We start from the raw sequence: 27,912 nt of genomic DNA on the forward strand, positions 1-27,912 counted from the left end.
CTACCACAATTCTAATAGCTATATTGGAAATGATTCAAGTGGAAAAGTTCAAGTGTTGCAAAAACTAAATTTTAGCATTAGAAAGATCATCAGCCAACTTTTCCTACTCATTCTCCACAGAAGACTCAGCTATCAATCAATAAGATAACCATAAAGAAATGGCCCATTTTAGAAGCAGGAAAAAATGTTTGATTCCTGACACATACTACTGACAATAATAGATGCCCCCCTCTTTTCCTACCACTTTAACCTTCAAAAGAAAAAAATAAGTCCTTCCTTCCCTATTCTCAATCCAGCTAGCAGGATGGTATCTGAGCGAAATACCAATTAAAATACAAGACAAATTTCCCAGACAGCTACCAATTCATATAAACTGTGAATTCAGATTCCTAGTAATTAAATCAGCAATTCAGAAGCATGTAAGCATTACAAATAGTCAAAAAATTACAAAGACGAGTGGATGCAAAAGAAAGATCAACTACCATCTGAATCACTGAAATCATAAAAAAGATAGTTTTTAAAAAAATACTATCAAAAATAAGCAGCAGTCCAGAGAAAAATGACTCTGAAAAAAGATTTGCAAGTTATTCTAAAACAGACTACCAGATTTATACATAGGTTTTAAGAATTGCTATCTTCAGATGCATAAAACAAAACTCAGATTACAGCATGAATTTTTTTCTTCCAGTTAAACACAACATATTCAGGTGAGCAAAAGTCTTTAACCATTCTAATGCAAGTAATGTACGTAACCCAAGAAACAGAGCCAGCAGCTGTCACTACCTATTGACAACAGCAGTAGCCAGCAAAAAGGAAATGTCTGAAACATTAATCTGTACAAGTTTTTATTAGAGTAATCTGTGAGAGAAGTGTCAGAAGCTAACACATACACAAAATGAAGTCAAGAAGTAAAACAGAAGATAAATCCCAACTTAAATACTCTGTGGATTTATTTATTTAAAATGAGTACCATGAAGTCTTCAATCAATTAGATTATATGAAAAAAAAAAAAAAACTTAAAAAGAAAGTTTGCTTATTGGGACAGTAGTAGTAGTAGTATCTTAACACTGGAAAAAGAATCGCCTGTTTCATGAACAACTGGCTATATCTCTACATAACTTAAACAACTATGTTAAGCACACAGTAATAAACATGGGGAAAAATGCAGACTGTTAAAAGGGGCAAAAAAAAACAAACAAAAAAACCCTGCTTGACAATATATGGAAGGAGAAGATGGTTGAGGTTGGAAGGGACCTCGGGAGATCATCTAGTCCAACTCCCCTGCTCAAGCAGAGTCACCTACAGCACGTTGCACAAGATTGCGTCCAGGCGGGTTTTGAATATCTCCAGAGAAGGAGACTCCACAACCTCTCTGGGCAACCTGTTCCAGTGCTCTGTCACMCTCACAGTGAGGACGTTTTTTCTCATGTTCAGATGGAACTTCCTGTGTTTCAGTTTGTGCCCATTGCCTCACATCCTATCACTGGGCACCACTGAAAAGACTCTCGCTCCATCCTCTTGACACCCTCCCTTAAGATATCTGTACACATTAATAAGATCCCCTCTCAGTCTTCTCTTCTCCAAGCTAAACAGGCCCAGCTCTCTCAGTCTTTCCTCATAAGAGAGAGGCTCCAGTTCCCTAATCATCTTTGTAGCCCTTCGCTGGACTTGCTCCAGTAGTGCCACATCCCTCTTGTACTGGGGAGCCCAGAACTGGACACAGTACTCCAGATGTGGCCTCACCAGGGCTGAGCAGAGGGGGAAGATCAATCATCTTTGGGCATGCTGTTGGGATACTTCGCCTTATCCTAGCACTGAATACAGTTACCGGTTAAGTTTCCAGAAAGAAGTAAAATATCTCAGGTTTCATACCCTGGCTTCCAGAACTGTGACATCCATCCCAAAACTCTGCAGCTGGCGAGCTGCTGCCAACCCAGAGACTCCAGAACCTATAATGATCACCTTTCCGGTCTTCTTGGCTAAAGAAAGGAAAAAAATATGTTATAGGCTATATATGTGCATTGCTACAATTTAAGAAGTCAAGTTAAAACTGAATCTAAGAGATAAAGAATGAAAAGCAGCTTCCTTCTCATCAGGAAGCTGACAAAACAAACTTAAGAAATAGCCACAAAAAGACTATTTAAAATAAATATGCACATAATATGGTAACAGTAAATCACTTCAACAATATTTCTTAGTGAACACAGGTATAAGAAAAATGGGCCAGTAGCACATCTGTGACAAGGAAGAAAAGAGGAGAAAAATACTTCTGAGAAACAATYTTTTTGAAGAAATTGATTCTCATCAATTACTGTGGAACATATTATAGTTTTATTTCCTCCCACCTCAGAAGAATAAAACCTTGAAAGCTTGGAGCTGGATCAAGGTATTCATCAGTATTATTCATTCATTAGCATCTCTAAATGCTGCAGGGACACTGAAATAGGGTAAGTTTAACAGTCTTATGAAATTTCTGTGCCTTTAAAGTTAGGAATCACAGGATGTGTTAACAATAGTTATATAAAAGTTTATGTTATCCAAATCCCTTTTAGCAGGGGAAAACTAACTTCATGACCATCCATTCATTTGGCACCTGTCAACGACCACTCAGCTTTATGGAATTTTACACGCACTCTCTGCATTATAAAGTAGTAGAAATTGAAAACAAAAAGCCCACTTAAATTGTTCAATACCAAATTAGGGAGAAAGACAGACTCACAGAAGAATCTCCAAAAGGAGGAGCAATGACCAATACCTTGAAAGCTGGTCCTCTAAGCCTCTATCTACAAAAAAATCTAATTGTACTCTATTTATATTCATGTTTTCTGTAGCAGATAAAACAGGCAACACACCAGGACTGCGGTATAGATAGCTGAAAGGCCCTACTGCAGTTGGCAAAGGTCACACTGATCCAAGCTAACAGTTCTGAAGGACCCGTACTGACTACACAGTTGGGAGTTACTGCACTTTGTTCCAGAAGACACCACTGGCCTTTTATCCAAAGCATCTCAGTCCCCATTACGCAAGTAACAGTGAGCAGACAAAGTTACCCTATTACAACAGGTTTAGTCCCTAAGCTTCTGGCAAGGGAACAAACTTCCCCCTTTCCTCAAAAAGGGGTCACCTTAAATAGCCCCAATTTTCCAAAGAAAATAATTTGCCTATGAGACTATATGTTTTGATTTCCAAGGAAACTGCCATCATGAACTAATAGCAGGAAAAAAACACCATCCATGCAGAAAATGCAGAATGTAAAGAACAAATTGTTCTTTATATCCCACATGCAGAGAATGTGGAAAAGCAGGTCTAATGCTTACCGCAGGGACAAACAGGCCCAGTTCAGAATTCATGCACTGAATGAATGCAAAATGTTGAGTTTTGTAAATATAGTTAACGGAGGAAGTTCCTACAGTTTGTCCCACTATATCACAGCAATTGTTTATGCACAGTCAGCATTTTATTTTGTTTTTTTATTTTTTTTACTCAGCCACTTCTTCACTGGGCCTAAAGACAGACAAGTTCAGCAGCTGTAAAATTCAAGTATCATATAAGCACATAACAGAATTAAGTGCGGTATGGTGAGTTTTCTTTCTTCTGTTATTCAAATGAGGAACAAGGATAATCCATTAGACAATGACAGCTACTGAACTACCTACAGAAGATCTCCAAATGTTTTAAGTAATTTACCTTGGGACTGAAATACATGGCTCCCCATCCCAAAATAGAAAATGAACACCTAGCCAGATGGCATTCTAGCCTTTACTGTTGCCCCAGTACCATAATGCAAAATTAGAAACAATTAACACTCTTACTTGGAAGGGGCTTCACTCTTTTGTAGATGCCGAAGTTGATTAGACCATGCCGCTCTAGATAGCTGTGTACTCTGTGGACTAGCACCGTATCACCTAAAAAAATTGTAAAGTTTTTTAATTATTCTATACAGTAGGCAGCACATGACTACTGAAAACATTCACAAGCAAATGTGACACAGCAGTAACACAACAAAGTCACATGGAACACGTCCCTTTTTCCACCCCCAGGTCCCTTACTGAACAATCCACCTTCCTGAAGGCGGCTGAGGTTAAAATTTTCTGAAAACCACCAGCTGTTTCTTTGCTATACTAGAGTTTTGAAAGTTTCCTGGAAAGCAATATAAGACATTAAACACTTCTATTCATCTACTGTAGAAGAACATATTGTCTGAATTTTGACTATAGAAATCTGTAAATCTAACCCCAGAGCTGTAATGCCTATTTGCTAGTGCCACACTGACCCATAGTGGGGTATTGAATTCTCACTTTAAAAAAAAAAAACAAATAAATAAATACCAACTTCACTATTTCGCACTATTTGACTGCTTTCATTTCAGTGCTAGTTTTCTTTTCTGATTACTCTTTCCTTATAGGTCTTCTCCATCTTTTTCCAATTAGGGTCTTTTTTCAGAAGGTTGAAAAATTCTATGTTTGCAAGCAGTAAAACCTCACTCTTGCATTGCCTTTAGTCACGGCCACTTTCTCTTCAAGCCTTGTGTAACTTTTCAACGTAGCCCAGAAATCTTATGAAACTCACAAATGCAAATCGCCATAAAGTTGGATCAAACCTTAAAAAGATGTATATGGCAATATTACCAACTGCAAATTGATTTATCACAAGTAGCCTAAAGAAAATTCTCCTGCTGCATATTCCATGCTGGTGTGAGCATATCTCCACATATTCATTTTATACCAAACAAGAAGTTCCACTAACAAAAGGACCTACTGAAGTCTTCTCTTGACTTCAAGCAGCTTTTGTCCCAACCGAAACTGAAAAAGAACAGTAATGAGAAGTATAGTATAGTATAACTTTAGCAGTAAAATAGTTAACTTACTATTATAAGGTGCTTCTAACTGTTGGATAGTTGCCTCAAATGTCAACTGAATCTTTGGGTTATCCAACCAAAGCTGCAGCTGTATTTAAACAAACAATAGGACACATCAAGCAATACAGAAAGGAGTTTTCCATGTGCTTGTTTGTTATCAAATACTGCTAGGAGATGAAACTCTGCAACAAGTTAAACTTCCTGCAGTGCTATCCAACCTGCATTAATTATGCTCGATTTTACTACAAGGAACAAAAGATACAAAATGGAAGTGCCAGAATGCTTACATGTACAGCTTTCCTTCCATTTGCATGGTGCACCTGATGTTTTAATTGGGCATTTCCCAACATCTGACTTTGCAGCAAATTTTAAGTTATTTTTGTAAAAGCTATGGCAGTACTCACCATCTGATGAAGTGTATTTATCTTAGACCTTTAGTCGATTATTTCAGTGAAGATGAGTTAGATGATTAACACTGAATACATTGGCCACATACACACAAAAAAGAGCATTTAGAGGACAGTTACACTCCCCCCAAAAATGAAGCAGTCAGAGGCTGGAACTAAGAACTATCTGCAATTTTAATTATGTCATTTCATGCTAGAAAGAAATCACAGAATGACAGAATCAGAACAGTTTTCCCCAGGAGAACTCCTACTTCATAGCATGGAAGGTGATAGTTAATGAACAACATTTTACTGCTCAATGCCTAGATCTAGACCATACATAGTATATCCTCACTGTGTTACACTCCAGAATTAATTTCTTTGGGTACTTCTCTACAATTGCACTACTGAACTTCATAGTTTCTCAGATATAATAAAGAAACGGAGACAATACAGTTATAGCATAGAAGAAAGATTAAGAAAGAATTTCCATAATATTTGGAGCCCATCTGAGGCAAATCTTTTATTTTTAATTATTTTTGAGTGTGGAACAAGCCATTTCATAGTAGTACTTACCATAATGCTATGACTTCATTCCAGCTGGAAGAATGCAAAGGCCATAATCTGTACTTTTATATATAGATCTCTCTCTCTATTTATACACAATTACTTTTCCTCATTTGCCTCAGTTTCAAATGAATTTCATCTGCTATGTTATCATCCAGTTACGCAGAAGATTCCTCAGCATCTTTTTGCAGTTGCTCATTTTTACTACTTAGATGACTTGCTGCAGATACTAAGTTACTCKCATTACATGTTCTGATTTCTAGATTATTTATGAACACCCTGAACAGTGCAGGCTTTTAATCACGTCCACCCTGCAGTGCAACAACAGACCATTTATCCAAATTCTGCTTTGTAACTTTGAAGAATCATCTATTTTAACCACCAATAATTTAGATTTTGAAACTCTGTCAAGAGAATTTGCCATTTTTTTGTTTGCCTTTCCTCCCCCTTTTTTGGATTTTTTTTTTTTTTTTAAATTCAAGACGACCACATGAACTGGATCTCCTTCATCCTTCCACATTCTTACTGACTCCTTCAAAGGACTCGAACAGACTGTAAGCATGACTTCCCTTTTTACAAGTTACAGTGAGCCTTTCAAAATATGTTTTCCTTTTGCAGTCATTCATTCAAATCTTGATTACATTTGCTACCAGGCAAATTGGTGGAAATATCAGACTTACTAGTCTGATACTAGTCAGATATAACTCCTCTAACCTCTTGCAACTCTTTAAAAGTTCCTGCCTTGTTCAGTATTTTCAAATTCTTTGGTACTGTGCCAGCTATAAGCAAGATTACACAGGCAGTTCACAGCTCTTTCAGAGCCCTGCTTAGCACTAGGTATGTATTATTCATTCACTTTGTCTGTTGTTCTACAACCTCTTCTATCCTGACCGGAAGGAATTACCTCACAAGTCTTCTTTGGAAAACGATTCCTTTTTAGAAATGTCCCTAAGCTTCTCCATAGCAAATAAGGCCAGAAGACCAACAATACAGCTTTTCTAGTAGAGCCTTGCAAGTATTGCTTCGAAGCATTCCTTTAAAACCCCAGTCATTAGCCCTATAGACTTAGTGGAAGGGTTTTCTACTTCCGATGTGTTTGTATTTTTATTTTTATTTATTTTATTTTTTTTAACTTTTGACTTGCCTTGGTCTGTTCTCTGCTACCGGAAATGAGATTATTCTGCTCAAGTTCTTTTCCAAGAAAATGCATGTCTCACGACATCTCAAAAGTTACAGCTTAGGTCAATTGAAGGGAACTTTCACAGGAACAGCAAAAGTCACACTTCTAGCATAAAGATCTCCACCATGATAAATTCTGAATTAGTCCTGTAAAGCACTGGAGCACTACCACATTGTAATGCCCCTTGACCATCTTAATTCTGTGAAAAAGGGGTGGAGAGGGGAAAAAAAACAAAACAAAACCCACACTCTAACATCTGGAATGGCTGGTTTTCCAAAGAGTTTCAGCCTAATGCTAGTTCCTGTCATCAGATACAAGTCCAGTTGTTAAAGCATTTTCAGTTCCAAAACACTGAAAATGTTACTTGATCATCTGAGTTGTGGCTGACTGAACACTGCTGATGCTACTATTTTTACCCAAAATTCATCTACCAAACAAGTCAATCAGCAGCCCATGAGTGTTTTTCTCTCCCACATATTATTTTTTTCAGGAATTTTCAGTAAACACACATTGGAAAATTTTGCTTTCTAGAACGTCAAGGTATTCTTGAAATTTACTTGTTTTGGGAAGCTTTTGCAAAACAGATCTCATCCTCTGTTGCCCTTCCCTTTTACATCAAGAAATTGCAGATGGAAGAAAAACAGAAAAAACAAATATTCCCCAGAAGTGATACCTTTAAAATCTACAACCTACTCCACACACTCATAAGTAACTACATGAAGAGCAAAGTTATCCCTGGTATTCTTAATTTCTGCTTGCCTTAATAACAGCAAGCAGAAAATTTGCTAGTCCAAGCACAAGTTTGTGAGGCATCTGAGAGGAAAATCAGCTATTTGTAAGGAAGACTTTTGCACTAGAAATACGAGAATCATAGTACTCTTCTTGTCTGGATCTATCCTTTAAGCTTTCACAGTTTATACAACTACAATAGATTGAAGTATTAAATCTAGTCTGAAAACGGAGAATATTGATTATGTTCTTGCTTTTTTTCTCCAGCAGATTTGTGTTCTAAATTAAACTGTTGGATAGATTTTTGTCCATCTGATCTAGGGGAGAGTAGAATTTGTTTGGAGAAACAAAGCTGTCTCCCTAAAATTATTACTGTTTTATTGAACACTGCATAAATTGTTTCATATCTGAAGTATGGTAGTAATACAGATTTTCAGGTTAATTTTTGCTTTCCTATTATTAATTCTTATAACATGGCTTATGTTTTCTAAAAAATTCTTTTCTAAGCACAGGGGAAAGTGCTGAGTCCCATCTGTGTGCTAAGGCACTTAAAAACAGTGTCCCAATTTAAAAACATCATTCACAAAAACACAATATAACTAAAGTTTTAAGGTTTAAAGTTCAGGGATTCTTACAAAATTTTTCCAAATTAAACCCCTTTCTTCTGTGTTTTAAATTGCATGACAGTTTTGGATTGAGCAGAAATGTTACAAACTTGCAGGAGCAGAGGTTTCATTTTCATCAGCTTTCCCATTTCTTTTTTGAAATCAAATTTGGCATAGTTCCTTTGAAAATCTGGAAAATTCCTTTCTGAGAATAAGCCATATRACTGATTAGAGGTTTCTATATTATGGCAGGTGAATTCCAAACTTCAAACAAACAAACAAAAAAAAAAACAGGAGAAGCTGAGTGCTTTTACCTTATTCTAAGCAACAGTCTGTTTGATTGAATATTATTCCTTAAGTATTCTACAGGGACTTTAATCTGAGACCAAACAATAAGAATTTTTGTACCACAGTTGTGGTGCGTGTTTTTGTTTAAGAGTCACATTAACTGAATCATGTAGTTTTAATGGCTGTTATGACTGCGTTTTGGATATTTTGAATACACTACAGTTTCTTTGTGCTGCCTCACAGTGTTGCCTCAATCAAGAACTGAGTAACACCTCTTTTTGCACCTTAAAGCATGACAGGATGCAGGAAATTAAACAACACTATCACAAAAGCAAAAAGCTACCAACTATTAGATGCAGCAACTGCCAGAAACTCTTCGCAAAGTATTATGGTACAGAAATGCCCTTTTGAACACCTTTTCTTCAATACTTTTTCAATAAACTTACTGTGCGGTTCCTGATGTACAGAAACACCTTCTGAGTCTGCTGTGGCCCACTGATTATATCTGGGAAACAGGCAGCTTCTTGAGATGTCATACGGTCATGTGGAAGTCTACTCTGGAAAGCTGCGCCCTCCACACCTACAATAAAAAGACAGGTTGTCTACAAATACTGCAAAAGAAACTGCTAGTAAGTATTGTTACACTACCCTTCCTAGCCAACGCATATAGAATAGCCATGAGGTGACATGCTGGCTTTTCATGCTACGCTTTCATTTTCTCCTTTTATTTATTTCTGCAAGACATGCAGCTTCTCAATTAGACCGTTCTTTGAATTACAGATATTATCTAGTTTCAATGAAAGAGTTACACTGGCAAAAAACAAAACAAAAAACAAAAACAAAAACAAAACAACCCTGAAAAATAAGGGGGGGGGTAGCAGAATATCAATAAAACTGAACAGCTTTGTGTGGTTTCCAGTTTCTACCAGAGTATTAAAAACATTTTGGAGCCCATTCAAAGCTAAAAGATCTATAAGCCATAAGCACAATGCCAGTAGTCCCCTCTCATCTGCTTCCCAGGGTTTCACTTGCACTGAGCTTCTCTTCCTAGATCAGGAGGAATCCATCTTAGCCTATCCTTTTGCCTATTTTATATATCCACAACATGCACTGCAAAGTAGTACAAACCTACTTATGCTATTTCTGTATCCCCTCCCTAAGTGTTACCTATTATCAAAACCACCAGATTTCTGCCCCTTCCTTGTAAACTATCCACACGTTGACTAATGTTGAACACATACAGGAGATATTTTCTCTGTGGAAAGACTTCATTCATAAAGGCACCTTTCCAGCTAACATAGTTTGAACAAACTTTAAAACACTGGCAGTGGACTAATACTAAAGCTATCTACCTTACATTCCTCAATCTTATTTGAATACAAATTATACTATACAAAAAGTAACAAACCAAGACACAGCTGCATGAAGTGCTGCAGCACAAATGGACTGCAGAAGGTGCATCTTGCAGGCACAAGGAGCAAAACAGAGATGCAAAATACAGCGAGGACAATACAAAACTCATATCCTAGGAAGTGACTTAAGAAGATCAGGAAAGACAGAAGAGAGGACATTCAATCTGGAAAGATATAAGCCAATACAGCCCAAGGGAAAAAAGCACAAATAATAATATAAGATTGAGATCATTTACTGAACTTGGAGTTGYTCAAAAAAATTATAATAAATATCAAAGGATATATAAGCTTGCAGTGCATGTTACACTAACCAAGACACCTGTTTGAAAGTTTGCAGTTCATGTGCAGAGGTACACGTTACTGTATTGGGGAAATGCAGGAAACCTTCTTCTTTCAGTTCTGATGCAACCACACGCCATTAATTTCCAAGCATTTTTACATCCCCAAGATGAAGAAAAAAAATTTAAGCAAGAAAACAGTTGTGAAGCTAACAAAATTCATCCATAAGCAGTGATTAAAAGATCTAACTATGTGATGACTCAAGGTAGAGAAAACTGTCTATAATCATTTGCAGGAATTTGACACCAAGAGGAAATTAGTAACAGAGGATATAGAGCACTACTTTGAAGTAAAGCTGAAATTAACAATAAGAAAAATTGACACACAAGTAATACTTTGATAGTAATATCCAGCTATGAAATAGAAACCCATAGCAAGGATAGAACTTCAATTTCTTGTGTAACAAGCATTCCCCTAGCCCTTTTGTTTTCCTTCTGTTTGACATCGTGACTGACCGTGCAAGCATCTGCATATGAATACATAAGCTGAACTATAAACTCTGTCACACTGTCATGCAAATCAAAGTTACCAATTCTCTGACACTTTATTAATATAACAAAACATTAAGGTTCTAGTTCCTCAAGCGCCAGCAAAATGCTCAGCAGCACAATTTTCAGACTGGCCAAACAAAGCTTTAAAATGTCTAGTTACCTGACTTCCTTTACAAACTTGTGCTGAAATGCACAAGCCCTGTCAAGATATTTTCTAACAAGTGTCAACTGATATGCACGACTGACCAACTAACACAGAACTAGCAGATGTGGATTTATATATCAACTCCCCAGTTTCTAGATAAGCTTTGCTGTTCATCTCTTCAAACTGACGAGGCCAGAGAACCTGGTGCTCCAAATAGCCTTGAAAAGAATTCCAGGCTGTTTAAAAAAACAAAAAACAAAAAACAAAAAACAAAACAAAAAAAACCACCTTGTGCAATCCTCAAGTGTTGGTGGGGTTGTTTTATTTATTATTTTTTAAGGGTTATATCTCTCTTTTGACAGTACTTAATTTTAAAATAAAATCTCAGGAACGGTCTTCAATGAGAATTGGTATTTAGAAGGCAGATCAAWAAACAAGATTCGACATTCGACAATTTAGAAAAAGCCTAAATATAATTAGCAAAGAGATTATTTTATTGGCTTCAACTACCAGAAGATCGTATTAGAACCTGAATTTACTTTTGCAACTACACAGATCAAAGTTAAATCACTTTCAGGTAGATTAAATTGTTCCCCCCTTATTCTTTTGTGTTTCATGAAAGCAACATGACAAAGGGAGTCTCAATCCAGAATTACATATGCTTTTTTCAACATAGTAGATAGGCAACTTTTTAATTAATGTAGCAATCGTCCTGCCTAGACTCATCTCCTCTTCTCGCACACACACATACACACATGCCAGTACCAACAAGTACCAGCAACCGTTAAGTGCCAGCAACTGTGTGAGGTTTTGATTATCTTCTCCCCCACAGAAGAAATCCTGAGGGATGCTGCTCATTTAAAGACTTACTGAAACATCTGCAGATGAAAAATCCATCAAGCACTCTGAAAGAAAGTTATTTGGCTACTCAGTCCTTCAATTGCTAATGCATACCCTTGGCATACATGCAGTGTAACATATGCAGAATTTGAAAACAGAATCAATGTCTGCCTAAAAACGAAATAGACAATGCATTCTTAAATCTGCTATCCATAGCATTCAGAAATTCTGTACAAGCGATAAGATTCATAATATAACTAGGCTCCTTTACTTAAGACAGCAAGGATGCACTTTCAGATGAGTATCTTGAATTTGTATTTGCTTCAAAAAGATTAACTTCGAAGTACAGAATGGGTTCTGGAGCCTCCGACTCCTTTGCTTAAAACCCTAATCCTCACTCCTCAAGTGAGAGCGAAAGCAACAGGGTTGGAGGAAGATTTTCAGTAGCAGTCCAAAAGTACCAAATAATAAAGATACCAATTTTGTGAATTACAGTTTATACCACTGGCATCGGTGCTTAGATCAAATGTCAAATGCAAGTCACAATCCAGTCCACTGAAAAGCAGACTAATCTCCCCTACAGAGAAGTCTTCTAGGCTAACTACTGGGACACAGCTCAAACTCAATCCCATAGGGGAAAAAAACAAAACAAAAAAAAAAACCACACCGACACACAGAGTTTCTTCAGCAAATTAGAAAAAGGGCCTAGTGTTCTGAAGCCCAGGGCTCTCAGCATCATTCTAACTGGTAGAAACTGGCTAGGTAAGAAGTACCTTTTTGTATTTTTGGACTCCTCTGAACATGGAGAGGAGTGGAGGGATGAGAGATCGGCCTGAGGCATTTGAATGTAAGTTAGTTTCCTTTTCCATAGTTGGTACAGACCTCAACTGATTGGAAATACCCCTCACTTTTTTTTTTAACAGGTGAGCAAACAACCTTGCTAAGTTCTGGACACCCACACCCATGCGCACTTGCAAGCATCAATCCCTAACTTGGCGGCTCTTGCTACTAAGTGGCAAGCATCAAACGCCACCCTCACCTGATGCTTGGCCGTCTCCATACCCTCCAGAATTGTCGTCTTGAAGTCCTCCTGCTTGCCCTGTGGAAGGAAAGAGGAGAACTCAGGGACCTTACTCCATAGGTTAAATCATACTGGACATAAAGGCCCGGCAGTTGGCGTTTTTAGGTATTAAATTTCACCAACTAACTAAACCCATTTTCTGAGAATCCCATCTTCTGGAATCTAAGTCCAGGGCACCGAACTCTGGTCTTCTGAAGTGTTATCCATGTTACTGGAACCCTTTAAATCAGACTTTTATGGGAAATCTAGAAGTACACAGTATGTAGCACTACTGGTGGCTAAATAATTATGCTCAACTTGATTAATGGTTAGATTTTAAATAATAAGATCACATTTCCTACTACCAGGTTAAAGATTGGGTGGATGGGTACTGTCAGATYGTATGGGTCTCAAACTATAAGAATTTGATAATCTTGCCCTTGATATTCCAGAGTCTCCCAATAGGCAACGGGATGGTTTGAACCATTCTGAAAAGCCTCTTACTTTCAAGAGAGCCTCTTCCTTTTTTGCCATAAACCCTTTCTTGAAGCTTGATGAAGGAACAACAAAGCCTATAAAAGGCACAGGCCAATTACCTTGACATTAGCGCCCTTGGCGCACCAACAATCCTTTACACACTAAGACAATCTTTGAAGCCAAGTATGTGTCAATACTGCTGATCCACAGATCACTAATGTGATCAACACCCAGCACTGAAAGACACTGGACTTTCAGTGTATCCAGAGCTGGAAAAATAAGGAAAGGTAAACACCCAGCTGAAAGATTTGAAGAGGTCTCAAATTTACCTTAGTCTAAGTCTTTAAGTCCTAAATAGCAGCCTTGATAGGACTGAAACACAACTGGGAACAGAGTATTTACAGGAAAAGATGAGCACAGCTGTGATGTCTGTCAGAACAAGCTAATACAGGTCATCTTCTTACACTCTGCTAATCTTTACAAGAGAAACCACCTCCAAGTTTAGCTCTTAAGTGATATTCTTCTACAATCAGATGTTAGTCTAAAAAAAAAAAAAAAAAAAATCTTTTCGGCTCTGAAGAGCAGGAAGCAATGGAACACTGCAGAGACAACTGAGCCCCATTTGGCTATCCAGACATATATCAAGGCACCTTCAGAGCAGAGTTCTTCACAGAAATGTCCCAACAGTCAGCACACTGGGTGTTTTCTGAAGTCCAAACAAAACCCCACCGGAATAAACCCCTGAGCTCAAGGTAGCTAATGAAACAGTCACTTCCTAGACCATGACTGTTCAAGGTGCAACTGCTCAAGGAGCCATCTTCAAACAGGTAAGAGAAAGGTTCAAAACACAGTGGTTAAGATTACTCTGTAGATTTTAGGAAGGGGTAGACAATTTTGCCAGAATGTAGTCTGAAGCTTTCAGGAGATACCTGATTTAGTATAAAAAAAACATTTAAGAATTTGATCTGAACTATAAATTTAACTCCTAAAGCAATATACAAAAATGAATCAAGTGTTTCCATATTTTGATAAGCTATGTGCACATTTGGAACACCATAACATTTCATGTCTACAGATAAAATTAGAATAGTAAATAAACAAATTTTAAACAGTTTCAGCACAACTCTCTGAAAATCCCCAAAAAATTATTGACACACTGAGTGCTTCAGAGCACTATAGTTTTACTGTGACCTAAGACATCAGCTCCTAAGAAAAGGTCAGGTAGCTATAAAAGGACTAGCCTATCACACRCTTGAATATGGCTCTGAAACAAGAAACACATTTTCACTTAGTTACAATAGAGGAGTATGTCTGTATTTTTATATAACCAGTCAGCTAGCAGGAAAGTTCAGAGACTCACAAGAGAAACTGAGACAAGAAATATTTTTATTTCAGTAGGCTTCAAAAAGTCTCAAAGCCAGGATCCTATCAGCCCAATGCATCTGCAATAGCAAGAGAAAATGCCTAACTTTACTTACATCATAAGCACTGGATTTTATTTGCTGAGAACATATTCCAACATTACAGTACCTGCTTCCACTCAGGGATGGAATAACGCAACCCAACACGAATATTTACCCTCCAGCATAGGCCATTATTTGCATGAAAAATTATACTTGTCCCTACCATAAGTTAAGAAACCAAAAAGATGCTGACATCAGCCTGTGGCAGTCATTATTCCTGCATTAGCATTGACACTGAGCAGAGGGGACAAAGCTGCTCTCAGTTTAATTGTAAAAAATATTCAATACTTCCCCTTATGTTAATAGCGGCTAAACTGTTTTCAATGTTAGGTCCAAAAAAAAAAAAAAAAAAAAAAGGCTCATTACTCATGCTGTAAGTCAATTCGAAACAATACCCAGTCTGAGTACAGAACTGTGGAAACAAGACATTCATTATACATCCTCATGCTCAGATTGCCTCTCCATCCCCACAAGAAAGTAAAAAGGAAGCTTTTCCCAAAGCAGCAAACAAACTGCTGATCCTTGCCAATGTCAATCTATTCCAGCCGAATATGTGCAGGAACAAGATCTGCTGAAAGGGTCGAGGCAACAGAATAACGGTTTGCAATCTGAACAGCAATCAGAAAGAAGGTCAGTGGAAGAGTCCATTTCATTTTGGTCCAGTTCATACAATCATCCACTGCCTTAAAATAAAGAATAGCAGCATAGGATGATCAAAACAGTGCTGAATTTAATTAAGAGAACAGACAAATCAGATGAGAAAAGACAGAGGCAGAGCACCACTAAATCTGACTAGTCATATGATATTAATCTGAATCATATTCAGTTGAACACTTCCTTGGAAAATAGCAGCTAAAAACATTGATTACCACAAACTAAGAACACTGACAAAACTAGAAAAACAGGAGCTAGGAAAGGAAATCTTCAGGAAAGCTTCAATGAAAAGGAAAATCCAATTTAGCCAATGCAAAGAGGAGGAAAAACAAAAGGAGCAAGCTCTTTAATTCCAAAGGGGACACTGGTGAACAGGAACTCAGATTAACTCAACACTGAAAATGAATTTGGAAGCTTTTTACTATCAAACAATACTTCTCAAACCAAAAAGAGAAGCAGATATAATTATGGAAATTTAAACTATCATGAAATACTCTTACCCCTTTTAAAACTGCTCTGCAACAATTTACAGTAAATCTTGCAAATCCAGACTTTAACAGTCTGCATAACCAGAACAGCTGAAATCCCCCCAGCTGAACATATTAATGGAGCCCACCCCAAGCAAGCCCAACATTTTGCTATTTCCTAAAGTGTAACAATTAATACTCTCCTCCTAATGTTAAYTGACTCTGAGTACAGGGTAATGAAATACCAGCTACTGTTACTATTACATTTTTTTAAAAGTTTGCACAATTAGACTTTTCAGCACAAAAGGTAGTAAAATGAACAAGAGAGTTTTACACCTCTACTGCATTACCTAGGTTTTTGCAGGCTTTAAACACACAATGAAAATTAAAATATTTCCAGGTCTGATAAAATAAAGCCCAGTAATGAGAATAAATTAACAGTAATATACACTAACTTTTGTACCTTGTTAAATGTCATCCTGCTCTAATATTACAGTCCAATTTAGTATTTCTTATAAAACATTTATGTTCTTGCTTCAAAGAAGTGACCAAGACAACAGCTCAATTATAAATATTGCATCCATATTAAAATACAGAGCAGACCACATGCCTTATCCTGCTAACCTTGTTGGAATTAGTTGTTTCAATACACCTTAACAGCCAGCAGAAGATGAGCTAATGCTCTGGTGCCTGCATCTTAGAAAATAAAGACAGAGAGATCCAATAACGTGCATAGTTTGGGAAGCCTTTAGAAAAGACTAGCTACAGAAAGACAATGGAAAATTTCTGTCTTCTTTCACATGCCCATGTTTCATACATATTACAGGATATCTGTCCCTGGAGAAAAGACATAATGACCTGAAATCTAGTTTTAAAAACAGGTTATATCTAGCTGACTAAACATAACACYTGCAGAATAACTGCTAAACAGACTTAGATGTATACAAAATAACATAAGCCTATCACTGACTCTCTTCCACCTTTTCTTCCTTCAGAGGGTAAAAAGCTGGGAGTCCTTCACTGATTATGCCTCCAACTGAACTCCAGGATCATTCTTAGATGCACAAAATGGCATCTGAGAAATACATCGGAAGTGTATTAGTGTATTTCACAGATTAAACCCCCAAAGTGCAAGCTAAATTAAACAGCAAACTCAAGATACTTGCTTAATTATGCCTACTAAAATTCTACTTTTAATAGCTCAGCCACAACTATGAAGAAGGGGAAAGAAAAGGGGGATTTTCATCATTTTAAATGTTTCTGTCAAACATACATGAGCTATAGAATTCCTGTATCGAGGCAGGAACCCACAACTGCAACTGAAGAGAGACTGCAGGGGCAAGCCCTAACAGATAACACACACTTGTGGCTTTCAGTATTTCCGGAAAATGAAGGCGAGTATCCTCAAGCTAATATCAGATTCAAATGGTCTGTCTACACGCTCAAACTTGCTTGTCAATAAGAAACAAATTAAGTGCAGAACTGAAGACAACATCTGTGACAAAACAGCAAGAGTTCAGCTATTAGATTTCAGCTATTGTCCAAAACCAACTAGCACACAATCTCTCTGGTGGCTGAACTTTGCAAAAGCATGGTTTGTGGACACTTGCTTGATACACCAACATGAGACCAAATGCTGGTAGCTGTAAACACAACAGAGGTAAAGAATGGATAGCATACTGCTAATATCATGAATTTCAGTAAATGACATTGTTGCTTCCTGAACAAGGCTGAACAACAAACTTTCCAATGTAAAGTGAAGCTTTATAACTCTGTCAAAGGTAATGAGAAAAGCACTGAAGTTTAAGCAAAGAGTATCCAATGAGAACTTAAGATTAGAATCATAGTTTAAAGTCACAGGAATCACCATCAACTAAATCTGTTCTGCACAGCAACTCCCCCAACAAATCTAACCTCATTTCTCTCAGAAGAGTAAGTGAATGTTCATATATGAGCAGGCGTGACAGCTAAGTGCCAAAGAGGCTATTCTGGTCAACAGGAAGTTTCTAAAGACATGCTAATAAGGATAAAAAAGGAAATCTTAGTATGAGAGGTTTGGCTTTGTTTGCAATTACATCATGCATATTTCTATCTTCATCAGGCTACTCTTCTGCATTTTTACCCTCCTTCCACACATGGGGCCAGCAAAAAACCACCACCAGAACAATCATTCATAACCAGATCAAAACTAGACACAGGACTCATGATGCTGCACCTGACCCCCTTAATTTCTGCCAATAGAACAGGTAAATACTGCCACAGGGAAGGTCTCTCTTTACTTACCAGATGGTTCCTCTGGCTCACTTTCATTTTCTTCTTCTGCAGGAGCTGGTGGAGGTGGTGGCGGCAGCTTTTTCTCTTTCTCAGCTTTGGCATTTCTCTCTTCTTCAGAGTAATACTCATCTTCTGACAGGTTTGCAAGACTCTCATCCATCTCTCTATACTCCACCTGTAAAGAGCACAATCACAGGATAAACACACTGAAGTAATCCCAGTCTAACTACTAAAGTGAACACCACCAGCAACATAATTGCTTACAGGCTCAAAGAAAAGGCCTGGGTTACCTTGTCCAAAATCCTATTACAGGCACCGTGTTATACAAGTCTTCAGCAGCTTAACAAGTTTCATGCATTTTCACCTCCACTACTGGCTTCAGCACTTAACTGTCCCATAGTAGGAACTTTCTCCTAATAACTAGTCCATTTAATATGTATTTGTTGTTGAGTCAGTATTGTCTTTTAACCTCCGTAGTTTTCTTCCGTACCTTTACCTCCCCGACATATTTATGGATGACAAATCCCCTTCCAGTCCAATCCATTACAGTGCAACTAAACTTTCAGTCTCCTACCATATAATAGGCTCCTTATTCTCATTATCTACCAGCCTTTATCTTATATGCTCCAACTTGAACTTATCTGTTAAACATGGCTGACCAGAACTGTTAACAAGACTTCCTAAGAAAATCTCACCAGTATCCTGTACAGAGAGGTATCTTGCATCAATATCCTCTTCTTTAATGAAAAATTTCCCCTAGTACAGAGGATCACATTTGCCTCTTCTTCAGGATGCTCACACTGGTGGCTCAATAAAAGATCTCTCTCTTGTTTTCAGTTGAGGAGTTTTATTTGTTAGCAGAAGTTGTGATTAGTTCCCAACACAAACTGCTTTGTGCTTTTTTATAATTGGATTTCACCCCACATATCTATTATTCTAGCCCTCTAATTCTTTTCTTATGATAATTTAATCCTCTACTCCTGGCCTTCTAACCTCATCTCATTAGCCCACACAAAATAAAACCCACTTCTGAAAAATGCCGTTAGTAATCTCCAAGTCTCTCTTCAGAACTCTAGTGCTGCAGTGTCTCTCTTCAGCACTCTAGCTTGGATTCAGCTGTCTCGCAGCTCAGACTTAGCAACACAAGAATCATACTTCAGAAGGATTATCAGAGACAACCACAGTACCATGCATACCTGCAAATTTGGTATACATGATTTTGATCACTAGAAGTAGCTTACAGAGCTAAAATTAGTAACAACAAGGATAAGATCTAACACAGAATAAGATCACAGATAATGATTTAGAAGGAATTTAGAGCTAATTAAGCACCTAACCACAGAGGAGCTGTTTAACACTCAAAGTTCAAACTAAATACAAATCAAAAAGCACTACCAAAAGAAGGCATCTACCAAAATCAGCCAGGGAAGACTCAAGAGTTACACAAATACAATGTTTAGTAGCCATCTATACCATACAGCAAGACTCTTCTATTGACAGATTAAAGTATCTATGACTGAAGGTACACGGGATGGACTGGGCTCATCTCACAGCCCACTGAGGCCTGCCACATGCCTTCCAATCCTCTCTTCCCTCTCTGCTCCTGGCCATTTAGCTGGCACAAGGTGTGTGGCACATAAAACTATCACATCCCTTTACCAGGCAATTCCAATCACTAAGCCAGTGGAACACTAAATCTCTTCCCACTCACTCCTTGAGAAGCAGACAGGCTTCTCCTGGGTGGAGAAATGAATCAGCTTACTCTGTGATCACAAAAAAGCCAGAGTAGGTTCAATCAAAGGAGCTGGAACCATGTAGGTGTTAACAGGAGTGGAAAGAGACTTCCCCCCTGTGCCTTCTAAAGCGGACAGAAGCTCAGAGACACCTGATCTCTGTTGGTCTAGCATTTCTTGTAAAACTGGAAGTTTAAAACTGGAAAAGAACAAAATACATTTCTGCCAAATGTTCATCTGTTGTCTAACACAAACTGATGAGAGTATACTGCACCTGTGGCACATTTCAGCACTGATAACGAAACAGGAATGTCTGTTCTAACAGAAAAGATAGATATTTTCAAGTTACACAGCACTCGGAATCTATGCAGGTCTGAAAGGGGTATACATTTTCTGGAGATCTTCAGTTTAAACATTCAAATTGTCCACTCTTAATTCCTGTAAATCCTCTCAGGTGAGTTAATACACTAGATTCAGAATGGGAAGGTTGAACTGAACCATTCTTGTTAAGATTTCCATTTACCTCAACTGACTCCAAACCATACATTATATTTCTTGCATCATGACTACTTCCATGTTATTGACTCATATTCAAGAACTACATTAAACAACATACCAATGTGTGTCATGTGTCTTAAGTATTTCAGAAGAAAGATTTGCAAGCTGGAATTTTGATTTGCAGTGCCTCAGATCTTGAACTGAACTTTGAAATTCTTCTTCAGTATTTCCTTATCAGAGTAGACACAATGAATTACAATCACAGCATGTTTGCTATAATTTCTTCTTGTTTAAACCTAAAGGCCAAAATAAGTAAGCGATAATCCTTTAAGGATACGAAGGAACAAGTAGTAAAGGGGAATCCTATAACAGTAAAAATTCCAGTGACCGTAAGATAATGAGAGGTCACTCTTTCTTTCCTCAACTGATTTTTTGTATCAGTTAAGCAAAATAATGAATTATCTTTATTGTCATATATATTTTGTTTTGTTCTCCAGTTAAAAAAAAAAAATTAACTTACTGTAACTTAAAGGAACATGGAAAACCCAGGAGATACCCTAAAAGGGTACTGTTTAAACAGTTTTAAACATACTGTTTAAAACACATAGCTGTTTTTCCAAATTAAGAAAGATTTGTCTATTGCTACTGAATTTCCCTACCTATTGGAAAGGAAAAAAAGCATGTCTCCCATACAGAGCCACTGAGAAAATAAAAAGAAAAAAGCTAGTGTCCCTACAGGTCACCTTCTATCTTGAGATGACGAAAGCATTTCTCATCAAAAAATGAATAAAGAAACTTTCACTTTTTTACAATGAAAGCTCAAACACTAAGAAGGGCATCAGTGGGCCTTATTCAAAGCCACATTGGGAAAAGCATGTATAGGAAAGCCTAAGTTCACTAAAACACTGACACACTCAGTGATCTGCTTTAACTTCAGTAAAACCAAACCCAAAATGGAGGGTCCCCCCCCCACACACGTTCTCCCTCAACCACCTCTCACACATACACAGAATGCTTTGATACATTAAAAATTCACACAGTGTGGAAGATCTGGAGATTTCGATATGAACAATGACATCCCTATCACTAACTAGCAAACCCAAGTGACAAAGATCAAGCAATTTCAAATATTTACATTCCATTCTCTTCAGCATGTTCAGTTGCTCACTGTTGAGCAAGTGTGTTAGACATYACGCCACTACCAGGATCTTCTGTGAATTCCCACTCTGAAGCAAATTATAGTGGTCTCAGAGTATCAATTATTTGAAACCAACACAAACTAGTTCTACCCTCAAAAGAAGCTTTCTTACCCCCTCTGAAGTTTCCCTTCTCCCTTGAGCTTGCACAACTTTCAAAGAACAATCAAGTCCGAAAAAATTAATCTTTTCCCAAGGTTTATTTTTAACCTGGGTAAGATCCCCGGTTGAGTTCACAGCACAAATATTTGCACTAATTCACGGCAGTGCCACCTTGGGCTAGCTTAAAGTGATCATGGGAATGCTGTGTTACAGGAGCTTACTGTCCTCAGCAAATGATGCTGTCAATGCAGAGAAACATCACTAAAGTATAACCTGCAAATAGTACACCAATTCTTACCTGCTAACAGGTAAGACTGACCTTATCTGACAGCTCCCAAGTGCAAAGGAAGAGTCAGGCTATCATGTAGCATAACTACACTCAAGAGTAAGATATTCAAAGACACAACTACAGTACATCAGTCACAGTTCCTAAGAGTAATTTCAGCTTCTATATCAAACATACCCAGGTCTGGGCACACCCAAGGTCTTCAAAGTATTTTGCAACAAGGTTTCTGAGCAAAAGATGTTTCATACAAGTAAAGTATTCTCATATGTTCATAATAACTTAAGGATGAATGACACTGCAGGCCCAAACTGCTGGAAGCTGTTCAAGGGCCTTTAGCTTTCATCACTAAATTTCACCTCGAGCTCCCTTAGCACAGTACTGGTTCAGCTCTCCAATGACAAATGAAGGAAGCTGAAGAACAGTGCAGAGTATGACAACTACCTTTACAACCTTGCAAGACCAGCTCTGTTTCAGGCACATTATAATCCTTAAGAGAGACTCCCCCCCTATACTCCTAATAACACTATGAATGTGCTCCTAATGAAAACACAAGATGGTAGAAATTTAGATTTAGCAACGCTTTTTAAAAAAAAAAAATTAGTATTTGACCAAGAAGCCCTACACACCTCAGAGGTCTGCTGCAGACTCTGCAACAGTGCACCTAGTTCTTGTGAAGATCAGCACTGACGATGCCCGACCACGTTAGCTTCCTGCAAGCCTGCGTGTTTATCCGTGAGGAGCACTCGGCTCCCCGGGCAGCCCGTGAATCAGGGCCACTCGTTAACGCCCGACCAGACCGGCGGCGGCTCTATGCAGCCGCTCACGCCGGAGAGCTCGGCCCAACTCTCCCCCCGGGCAGGGAACGGTCCCAGGGGCACCCGCCCCGCAGCCGCCCCCCGGCTCGGGGAGCCCCCGCGGGGCGGCACCGGCTCCCCGGAGGAGGCGGCGGCGGGGCACGGCGGCCCAAGGGCCGGAGCACGCCCCGCCCGCCCGGGGGCCGCGGCGGCTCCCGCCCAAGGCCCTGGCACCCGCCAGTGCCCCGCTCCGGCCGCCGCGGAGGCCGGCTCCAGCCCCGCTGAGCCAGGCCCGACACCTACTTTGGCCCGCTTACGGCGGCTGGTCCTGCGGCCCTCGGGGGTCTCGGCGATGCCCGTGGTCTCGGCGCCCGGCGCGGGGGCGGCGCCGGAGGCCGGCGGCTCGGACAAACCGCCCGGCGGCGAAGCCCGCGGCGGCTCCTTCTTGCGGGGCGTTCGTTCCGAAGCCCCGCCGCCCTCGGCGGAGGAGCCCAAGGCCCCCGGCACGGCGGGCGGAGGCACCGGCGCCTCAGGCCCGCCCTCGCCGCCGCCGCTGGCCGCCGCCTCCGCGGCCTTCTTGCCGCCCGACAGCATCGCCTCGGCCCGCGCCGCCGCCCCGGACAAAGGAGGCCGCAAGCGAAGTGCAGGCACCGCCTCGCGACGTCAGCTCCGGCCACCGGCGCGCGCGCGTGCGCAGACGGGCGCCTTCCCGCCCCCCGGCAGCGGCGGGCTGACACCCCCCCGCCCCCATGGCGGCCCCTCGAGGGGCCGGCGGTGGTAACTGCGCTCTGCAGCCGCCGGGGGCGCCCTGACGCTGTGGGCGGGAGAGCGCGGAGCCCAGCGCCTGCGCGTGAGGGCCTGACGCGGCCCTGGGCCCGGGGGGACGCTGCCTCGGCGTCCGGCCGCGGAGCGCTCTGCGCCGGGGCGGCAAGGCCTGGGCGCCCGCCCTCGCTGCGTGGCGAGATGGCGCCCGGTCACGGCCCTGGGGGAGGACGGGCTCGCTTGCATTGGTTTGGGGCTGTGGCAGGGGACACGACCGACCCAGACTGGAGCTACGGAGCCCTATGCCAGACCATGTCTGACAGGTTGTATCTGGTCTGGAACCTTCAGCTGATGTGTGGGGATGGCCTGGCTGTCTCATGGACACTCTGCTGACATTGCTTTTGACCCACAGCACGTGGGATTCCATCTGTTCCTGCGTGCTACTCCAGAGTGAGCCTCTCACACAGTCATGAAAGGAAACTGGTCCAGAAAGCTGGATATGCAGGTGGTCCTGTTGGCATAGGCTCTGACAGAGGTCTACTAAGACATATCTCAGCAGCCTTTTCTGCAGTCAGTGGGGTCAAAAGGTCTAGTCTCAAGTTTGGAGACAGTTGGCAGGTAGGCTCCTTTCTGCAGATGCTCTCAGATACAAAGTGGCAGTACCTGCTGGCAGCCAAGAAGGTGAGAAGCCCTGTGGAGACACCTATAGCAGTGAGCGTAAGCATGGCTACAGCGTGGTTCATGGAATCCCCTTAAATGTGTCAAGACTGTGGTGAAAGGAAGACATTTGTGCATGTTTCCATGAAGCATGCCAAGTTTAGTCCCTCTTCTGTCTCTCTCCAAGATTTGGACTGGACTTTTCCTCTCCCCTTTTTACATCTTTTCTCTCAAGCTTCCACCTCTAACACGAGCAAAAGTTTGTGAGACAGGGAAAGGGTAACTGGAGCTATCAGCCTTTGGGCAGGACACTGCTGATCAGTGCCCACCAGCTCTGTGGGTGCCTGCATGGATATGCTGGCAGAGATGTTCTGCTTGAGGTTCATCTTGAATTTTTGAACATTCATCTTTTATTACCACTCCTCTTTTTTTTTCATGTGTTCTTCTCTGCCACCTCACCCCTCTTCACCATTCACATATGTAATTCCTTCCTCCCTTTTGGAGGGGCTTCCAACAATATATCTGTGATTCTAGTATAGGGCTACCACATGCATGGAGTAGCTTATTTGTCATCTAGCATATTTATAAGCTTTTAAACCTCCATTATTGAGGACTATGGAGGCCAGGTACTAGCTAATCCCACTCAACAGTCCAGATATATATAGCCAAGAATCTATAGTCAGGATGCCTTTGGCAGTCCAGATGACGGGAAGAAACAATGCCTGCAGCATAGTTGGAGGAGCTTGTCCTGAACAGTAGGGGTTCTGGCAAGTATCAGTGTTTAGTTTGAAGCCTCAGCAGCTGAAAGACAAGGTAGAGCATGTGGATGGCTGAACTAACAATTGTTCTTTTCTCTAAACTCCCTCAACCCTGTCTCTTTCTCACAAATTGAAGCACAAGGGCACCAGTCCCTTGGCTTTGTCTCCATCCTAACAGAAGTTGCTCTAAACCCTACTGTGACTGTGATCTAGCTTAAAGATCACACTAAACAAAACACCACTCTTTCTCATTTTCCTGTCTCAGAACTAGTCATTAATCCAAAGGCACATGGTTGTGTAGCTGATGTTTTATTCTGGTAGTCAGACCTCATCATCAGGCTGTTTGGACTGGCTGGTCATGTCGCTGTGCAGACATGGTGGGAGGATTTAGATACCTGGGAAGGCAGCAGCTGCACGGAAACAGGCTTAGCTGTGATTTACTGTTGTAAGGAATGTGTGAAGCAAGCACCTAGAAGCTGTAGGAGGTCTGCAACATGTAGCTGACGCATTCCAGACATCCACACACTAGTAAGTGGAAAAGGGAAGGCAAAAAGTCAGAGGATGAACTGACAAACAAGATGCCAGTGCTGAGTAGTGACTGGAGCAGACTGGAACCAACTCCAAGCCCATGGTCACTTCAGAGGAGTCAAATGACCAATTCAACTGGAAGAACTGAGGAGAGAAACTCCTCAAACTACGGAGAGAAGGGAGCAACAGCCAGTTACCATAACATTATCTTCACCTGGTAGCCCAAATATTTCAAGTCTGAAGTGCTTCCCTGCAAAGTAGCATTTCCTCCATTATCCTATTTTTCTCTCCTTTTGTTTCTGTTTTGCCGAATTTCAGAAGTAACCACAAAATTCAGTTTTAAATTAAGTTTTAATTAACGGTTGAGACAAATGCTTTTCTCAGAGCGCTTTCAACATGCTTTCCATAGGCTCAGACCATCCAACATCTCTGCAACTCAAGACTCAACACATTTATTTAGTCTTCTGAATTGACAGGTCCAAGTTAATCCTTTTATTTTTGAGGGCCATTTATTAAATGCAATTAAGATAACAAATATAGGCTTCCCATATCTGTAAACTTGTACCCTAAATCCATGGCTGTAGTTTAGCTTCACATTTGTTAGCATATAAACACAGTCAGAATAAGGCATACAAAGGGTTTCCAGCAACATCTTACATCTTGTTGCACCTGAGACATCGCCATGCCCATCACCTGGTAAGGTGTTTTTCCCTATTTCAGGTGGTCAGAAAAGCAAATTTTAGCTAACAAAGTCTCTGAGAATATTTGACACATGAAAGGATCAGAATTTGCTTTGATTCTGTTATCTCTGCATAGAGCTGAGAACTTTTTAAATTTACCACAGATACCAAATCTAAATTTTATATGAAGTGTTTGCATTCAGTCTGGTCCAACACATATATGTATGGCACATATGAGCCTACATTTAACTTCTATCTTTATGTCAAGAAAAGTAAATTTAATCTCACCTTTTATTAGAAAGGTCTGAGAAAAGAGACACAGAAGCTGCTCCCCAATTACCCACTTTGTCCTTCCCTAACCTATATCAGATAGGAACAAACTATCTCAGGTTGCTTAAATCAGAATGATGATGAGGAATACCTTCTAAGTATTCCAACAATACTATTTCATGTGGCTCCACATTAACTAAAGAGCCCACTGCAGAGTGCTTCCACACCTCCCTCTGCTCTCAGAWTGGTTTGCTCTGATACAATCTGAGACACTGCTTACTTCCATATATACAAAGAATTTGTACAAAAGAAGAAAGAAATAGAGAAACCGAGGTGTGGAAAAGCCGTTAACCATTCTGCTCATAGGCAAAAGGGAGAAAAACAGAGAATTAGCAACTTTCTCTAATATGTGGGCCCTGTCTTGGTTCTCCATAACCTCCTTTCACTCTTCCAGAAGCACAGTGGAGAAGAGGAGGAGCCCAATCCCACTGTAATGCTGCTGAATACAGACTAATGCTCATTTTCAAGGAAATCATGGTACATTTCCTCAACTGAAATTCAACTTTATTCCCACATTTCAGAGAAAGTGGTTTTATTAAGCAGCATTTTTAATTATGACAGACATGAATCTGAATCCAGGAGAAAGGCCAGTACCTGCATACATTTTTTTTTAAACACAAACAGTGATTGGCTAGTACAAGTATTATCACATGAGAAGCCAGGTCACTCAAACCCTCTTCACTATGAATGAGGTTTGAGACTGGGAAAGGAAGGTTCAGCTCACTTGCAGAATGTTGAGAATGGGAAGAGAATCAAAAGCAACGTTCAAGGCATATGCAAACTGAAGAAATGTGTGCTTTGGAGTCCATATTTTTTTCTTCCCTCAAAGTCTATACTACAATATGAAGATAAAAGCCAAATGAAAAAAAAGTCTTTATACAGTACTTTCTCTAAATTAAGTCCCACAGTTTTGTTTTTGTTAAAAGAAAATAATGTGATTTAATTTAATACCTATTTCAGGATTCTCAGACTGGGGTGTGGTACTGTTAACACTGCACTTAATTGGAATTATCCTTTTAAAAAGCAATCTTAAAAGCAGCTCTGAACTTTGCTTCTGAGATGGAAGCACTGTCTCCGAACCAACAATGATTCCTGTCACTCTTGCTTTGCATCTTTCAAGGCCTGAAGTCTTTCTAAAAGGGGTGGATGTGAGTAATGCCACATTGAAAAGATCCAGTCAGAAACAGGGAATCCTAAATTATCTTTGTTTAGTTTGATCAAAGCAGAATACAGGTCCTTAGCCTTCCCAAGTTCCTTGGCAAATGCATCTGCTTGAAACTCAAATCGTCGGCTTAATACAGTCAAGCAAAATGAGAGAACCTGTGGAGAGAAATATATTAAAAATTATTTAAA

The 27,912-nt window shown here is 40.0% G+C and overlaps 2 protein-coding genes across 4 annotated transcripts in view; both read right to left on the minus strand.

Annotated features, from left to right (window-relative positions):
- The window catches only part of KDM1A (lysine demethylase 1A), a 54,844-nt gene extending 31,406 nt beyond the window's left edge, over positions 1–23,438 (minus strand). Inside the window, exons 1-7 of one of the 2 annotated variants that reach the window (XM_026076276.1) lie at positions 23,148–23,388; positions 18,245–18,410; positions 12,880–12,939; positions 9,060–9,193; positions 4,868–4,946; positions 3,813–3,905; positions 1,873–1,979 (exon numbers count right to left, since the gene is read on the minus strand). In XM_026076276.1, the coding sequence (XP_025932061.1) occupies positions 1,873–1,979; positions 3,813–3,905; positions 4,868–4,946; positions 9,060–9,193; positions 12,880–12,939; positions 18,245–18,395 (624 nt within the window). In that variant the 5' untranslated portion in view covers positions 18,396–18,410; positions 23,148–23,388. Of the gene's footprint in view, positions 1–1,872; positions 1,980–3,812; positions 3,906–4,867; positions 4,947–9,059; positions 9,194–12,879; positions 12,940–18,244; positions 18,411–23,147 lie in introns of both variants that reach the window. The other variant, XM_026076275.1, reaches the window with a different exon arrangement.
- Positions 23,439–25,881: 2,443 nt separating this feature from the next.
- ZMPSTE24 (zinc metallopeptidase STE24) overlaps positions 25,882–27,912 on the minus strand; it is a 33,490-nt gene continuing 31,459 nt past the window's right edge. For both annotated transcript variants that reach the window (XM_026076373.1, XM_026076372.1), the window contains exon 10: positions 25,882–27,879. In XM_026076373.1, the coding sequence (XP_025932158.1) occupies positions 27,655–27,879 (225 nt within the window). In that variant the 3' untranslated portion in view covers positions 25,882–27,654. The remainder of the gene's footprint in view (positions 27,880–27,912) is intronic.

Source organism: Apteryx rowi, unplaced genomic scaffold (assembly GCF_003343035.1).
Source record: "Apteryx rowi isolate R43461 unplaced genomic scaffold, aptRow1 scaffold_43, whole genome shotgun sequence".
Classification (NCBI taxonomy): domain Eukaryota; kingdom Metazoa; phylum Chordata; class Aves; order Apterygiformes; family Apterygidae; genus Apteryx; species Apteryx rowi.